Raw genomic sequence first — 6,000 nt, forward strand, 5'->3', positions numbered from 1 at the left:
AAGCCAATTTCTCCCAACAAACTGGGTACTCCTCTAGGATTGAATTTACAACATTGTGGCTGCAGTACCAGCATTTAACCACTGCACTGCCAGTGCTCCTTCCTATTAGTGCTCTTCAGCAATAGGTCCCTTCCACTGCATTTCCAATACCAGCAGACACATGGCATCAGTGGGCATGATTCTCCTCCTACACTTCCTCCTCCCCCTAATTATTCCCAAGCAAGCTGTTTTCCTTTCTTTTTCTTTTTCTTTCTTTTTAATTTTTTAAAAATTCCTCACATTGCCAGTTGCAGTAAAAGTAAAAATAAAACCAATGAAAACTGAAAGCACACTAGGTAGGGCTTGGGCAGGTAGGTGGGGATATTGAGGCCATATGGAAGGCAAAGCATGGGACCATAGATTGCCAAAATAGCGCCTTCACACTTTTGAAGAGAATTGTGATAATGAATGTTCCAAACTGGTATGTTTTCATTTCCATACACTAACATAATTGTAGTGATACAACAGGCTGGTGCAATAAAAATCCATATAATCTAGAAGCAGAATTGGTTCATAAGCACAGTTGGCACTCTGTATCCATAGATTCTTTAGTTTCAAGCATCCACAGCTTGAAAAATATATTATTTTTAAAAATCAATTCCAAAAAGAAAACCTTGATTTTTCCACTTTACATAAGGCACACCATTTTACTGTGCCATTGTATTTAATAGGAATGAGCATCCACAGATTTTAGTATCCACAAGTGATCTTGGAACCAAACCCCATTAGATATCAAAGGCCACTGTACTGGCAAACTATGATATGATATGATGGGCCTAAAGAATGGGGTCTCTCTTTTTCTTCCCACTGATATTTCACACTCCAATTCCCATACTTGAGTTCTACCTATTGCAACCCATAGTTGCCATTACATATGATCAGCAAACTCTGGTTTAGACTTGTCTCCTAATGCAGGGTTGTGAACAGGGTTAGTTATACTGGTTTTAACATAACAGCAAACAATGGCATTGAACAGGAAACAAATGAATTGGTGGAGGCCAAGTGGAGGGGAAGGAGTGACAGAGTATGTAGTAATCAGCTCATGTCACATGCAGACCAAGGTTTTATGGTTGGGAGAATCTGATCCCATCTGCATTCCACTTCAGGTAGGAATATATAAATCAGTACTTTACAAATAGAAATTTCATTACATTAGGAATGTGAGCAGTATTCAAATCTTTGCCAGTTTATTTGATTTGATGTTTTGCTCTGTTTGAGACTGAAAATGCCGGCACTTTCTCCATCAGTATCAGCATTGCCAAAAAACTATTTTGCACCAAAAAGTGTTTTCTTGTAACACTCTTGTATTTGTGCAAAAACCATTCACGAATTTGTGCATTAATGTTCTGAAATGTTGAAAATCATCAGCAATATGCAAAAACTATTATTGTCTAGCCCAGCAAAAAGTAAAACTTTGTTCTCAGATGTAAAAATAAATAAATAAATAAATAAATAAATAAATAAATAAATAAATAAATAAATAAATAAGATTTTAAATCCCTACAGCCAAATACCTTGGATAAAGAATGGTGTCTGGTCTGCACACACTTTTCCAATTCAGTTGTATTACATTTTCATTGTAACACCAATTTACATTGATTTTTCTTAATCTAGACCACTTTTTCACATGGTCATGTAAATCTTTTGTGTACTTGCAGAACAAAAAGTATCTTGAGGCACCAACAGTCGAAAGATAAAAATTAGTTGTCATTGAGATTGTTCAGTCATTGAGATACTCACACTTGTATTCTGTAGCAGGTTTCACATGATGTAAAACTTGTGTTGACAGATAATGAAGGTGTAAAAATGGTCTCTGTTTAAGAGTGTATATATTCCTAAAACATTATTTCACACATAATTTATTTAACAAAAAATGAAAACTTTGAAAGGCAGCATCTAGAAACTCTCTTCCAAAAACAGCGCACCTATGCAAGAACATCCCATGATGTTGGCCTGATGGTCCATGTAATTCAAAATGAGAGGTTTGAGCAGTGTCCTAAAAAAAAGACGTTCTGGTGGGGTTTAATGGACCAAATTAAATATTTTACATGGAACGATGTGAATTGCATGCTTCTGCAGTCTCCTAGAACCACAGCACAGATCAGATGGGGAGAGGCAGGCCTGAACACATAGCTCTGGTGGATAGTATGTCTGTGAAATTGCCATGGACGTACTGAAGATTTTCATGCCTGGCATAAAGGTGGCTCAAACGTCACTGAAACATCCTGAAAAGGTGGAGGAAGGAAGTGTGTCTGAATGCCAGGTGCACTTCCTTAATCATCATGGAAATGTGGCTCCCTCCTTTGCATCCCTGAATCGTTCCTGGGAGCGGATTTTCTATGAATGCAAACTTTGCATTCAGAGGAAAACTGCTCCCCTTGCGATGATTCAGGGATGCTAGAGGGAGCCACATTTCCATGACGATTAAGGAAGTGCACCTGGCATTCAGACACACGCCCTTCCTCCACCTTTTCAGGACATTTCAGCAAAGTTTGAGCCATCTTTATGCCAGATATCAAAATCTTCATTGTCATCATTGTTGTTTTTATAAAGTGGGAGGAATTATACCATATAATGGGCCCTTGGTATCCACTACAGTTTGGTTCTAGGACCCCGTGTGGATACAAAAATCTGTGGCTGCTCAAGTGCCATTATATATAATGGTGTAGTAAAATTGTGTCCCACATACAACATTGCAAAATCAAGTGTTGCTCTTTGGATATTTTTTATAATATTTTCAAGCTCTGGTTGATTGAATCCATGAGCGCAGAAACTGTGGATATGTCAGCCCACTGTACCTATATAATTATGCATGATTAATCTCTTTCTTGATACATACACAGTTGGAAGATATGATTAGTGATGACATCCTCTTTGAGAATACATTATAAAATAGATGCCTACATTTCAGCCACACAAATGAATAATATCCATGAAGAAATATTTTTAGCCCTAAAGAAAAAGCTTTAGAGAGAACCCAGATGTGCCCTGTCACATATCCTGATGAATGTTTACAGAGCCAGAGGTTTTTATTGATCGTGCTATGTACGCATCCATACAGTTTTATTTTGCCTAAAATGCTAGGGTGCAAGAAGTGATAGAAAATAAATAATGTTTCTTTACATGCCTTACATCCATAGCTAGCATTTTTGTTAACCTGTTCTTTGTAACAGAGTACTTTGTGTTTTGTGTAACAAAGTACTTAGTGTTTACATCTGTGTTGGAAGAGCCTTGGAAGAAAGGGGAGATATAAATAAAAGGTGGGGGGAGGTGGGGGGGAATAGAACCTTGGATTTAATTGCAAAATCATGATCTATGAATAATAATAATAATAACTGGGCTATAAAACCTTTAAATATTTTTCTTTAAATATTTTGCAGGTATGTTCCTGGCGGAGATCATTGAGAAATACTTTGTGTCCCCCACCTTGTTCCGAGTGATCCGACTTGCCAGGATAGGCCGGATCCTGCGTCTAATCAAGGGTGCTAAAGGGATCCGCACTCTGCTTTTTGCCTTGATGATGTCTCTTCCTGCCTTGTTTAACATTGGCCTCCTCCTTTTCCTCGTCATGTTCATCTACGCTATATTTGGAATGTCCAACTTTGCCTACGTGAAGAGAGAAGTTGGAATCGATGACATGTTCAACTTTGAAACATTTGGCAACAGCATGCTGTGCCTCTTTCAAATTACCACCTCTGCAGGCTGGGATGGCTTGCTGGCACCTATTCTCAACAGCGGGCCTCCGGACTGTGACCCCGAGATAGACCATCCGGGAAGCTCAGTCAAGGGAGACTGTGGCAATCCTTCTGTTGGGATTTTCTTCTTTGTCAGTTACATCATCATATCTTTCTTAGTGGTCGTAAACATGTATATTGCTGTCATTCTGGAGAACTTCAGTGTTGCTACAGAAGAAAGTGCTGAACCTTTGAGTGAGGATGATTTTGAGATGTTCTATGAGGTCTGGGAGAAGTTTGATCCAGATGCATCCCAGTTCATAGAATATAATAAACTCTCTGATTTTGCTGCTTCGCTGGATCCTCCCCTTCTTATACCAAAACCAAACCATGTTCAGCTTATTGCAATGGATCTACCCATGGTAAGTGGAGACAGGATTCACTGCCTCGACATCTTGTTTGCCTTTACAAAACGTGTTTTGGGAGAAAGTGAGGAAATGGATTTACTCAGAGTACAAATGGAAGATCGGTTCATGGCAGCCAACCCTTCCAAAGTTTCCTATGAACCAATTACAACCACGTTGAAACGAAAGCAGGAAGAAGTATCTGCTACTATCATTCAACGAGTGTTCAGGCGCTTCCTCTTAAAACAAAAAGTTAAAAAAGTGACCTCTCTGTATAGTAAAGATAAATGTAAAGATGGGGATATCCTGCCCATGAAAGACATGATTACAGACAAATTTAATGGGAACTCCACTCCAGAGAAGACAGATGAGAGCTCATCCACAACCTCTCCGCCTTCCTATGATAGTGTTACAAAACCAGACACAGAGAAATATGAAAAAGGCAAAGCAGACAGAGACTACAAAAGTAAAGATGTCAGGGTTAGCAAAAAGTGAAACAAACTTTGAATTCTGTTTCTGTCCAAAATTTTGTTTACAGCCTTTGAAAGGGATGTATTTGTCAGTAAGACTCCACTGGGAGATTTATGCCAAACTGTCAGTTTTTACTTATAAATATATTACATATATGTGTGTGTGTATATATATATGTATATATATAGATCTCTCTAAAGGTCAGTGCCTATAACAAGACAGTGACCCTCGTCACCAGGCTACAACTCTGTAAAACAGGTTGGCAGCTAACTACTGTAGTCACTACAGCTGAAAGTGTGGTAGAGAGACTGGGTTTGGCTTCTCAGAATGAGGTACACAAAGCTAGGACCTATGTGCTTAATATATTGCAAGACACTTAGTTTGAGTAAGTGTTCTCACTGTGTGTATTTCAACTGCCACATTTGCCATATTTTTACTCACACATACATACACATGCACACATACACTGTAGGCAGATCTATCATTTTTTAAAAATTTTGCAGGGTGTTTAAATTTATATGTGACTATTTTTGTAAATGGGTTTTCTGTTACAGGGGAGGGACTGGGTGGGATTTCCAGGACCAGGTGTTCTACTCTCTCATTCCAAAACCTAGAGATAGTGAAAGCATTTGCATGAAGGCATGCAGCACTTCTAGATCATGCATGGAACTGATGTGACATCATCAGGCAGAGTTTTCACCACTTCTCTACAGGTCGGCTCTGAAATGCGTTTATTTGGTGTGTGTGTTTTTTTAAGCACTTTTACACATTCTGTTGACAAGGAGAAAATCCTCTTAGGCCTGCAATCAATTTTTTAAAAAGAAGATGCCAAAGGCATTTTTTATGGTGACCACTAAATCCAAACACACGCACACACACTATTTTAGTTCAGGGGATTTGTCTGAACTCAGTCCTTTACCTAAGATGGGATCATCTCTGCACTGAACAATCCTTTATGTCATGGGTTAATTCCCAGTATAGATTATCACAATTATAGCATGCCATCTAGCACAAAGAGGAGCAAACCAGGTGTCCCTTGCCAGAGGTGCCTGCTAATTCAAGACATTGGCAAATGGCTGGGGGAGGATAAGAACAGTAATACATAAATATGCCCAGAAGAAGGTAAGAAATGGGCAGAAAGATAAGAGTCTTTAACGTATTTGTCTTAAAGTACTGCATAGTTATGCACTGTCAGTACAGTTCTTGCCTACGTTCTAACTCTGTCCCACCCTGCCACAAAGAGTTCTGCTACGTGATGTAAATACTCATGTTACGCAGTTGTACATATTTGAGTGCACAAATGATCTGGCCACAGTGTGTTTCTGCAGACATGTGCTACAACAACGGGCCACGCTTGCAAGCTCTTGAGAGGTAATATCTTGTGTTCCGTACCATTATAGATAATTGGGAGG

General features: G+C 39.0%; 1 protein-coding gene across 9 annotated transcripts in view; it reads left to right on the forward strand.

The window, feature by feature from the left end:
* The window catches only part of LOC149313811 (sodium channel protein type 3 subunit alpha), a 94,256-nt gene extending 89,214 nt beyond the window's left edge, over positions 1-5,042 (forward strand). For all 9 annotated transcript variants that reach the window (XM_089519843.1, XM_089519847.1, XM_089519848.1 and 6 more), the window contains one exon: positions 3,420-5,042. In XM_089519843.1, coding sequence (XP_089375969.1) covers positions 3,420-4,612 — 1,193 coding nt within the window. In that variant the 3' untranslated portion in view covers positions 4,613-5,042. The remainder of the gene's footprint in view (positions 1-3,419) is intronic.
* The last annotated feature ends 958 nt before the right edge of the window (positions 5,043-6,000 follow it).

This window comes from Sceloporus occidentalis, unplaced genomic scaffold (genome assembly GCF_023333645.1).
Source record: "Sceloporus occidentalis isolate IW3139 unplaced genomic scaffold, rSceOcc1.0.p SCAF_4, whole genome shotgun sequence".
NCBI classification, from domain to species: domain Eukaryota; kingdom Metazoa; phylum Chordata; class Lepidosauria; order Squamata; family Phrynosomatidae; genus Sceloporus; species Sceloporus occidentalis.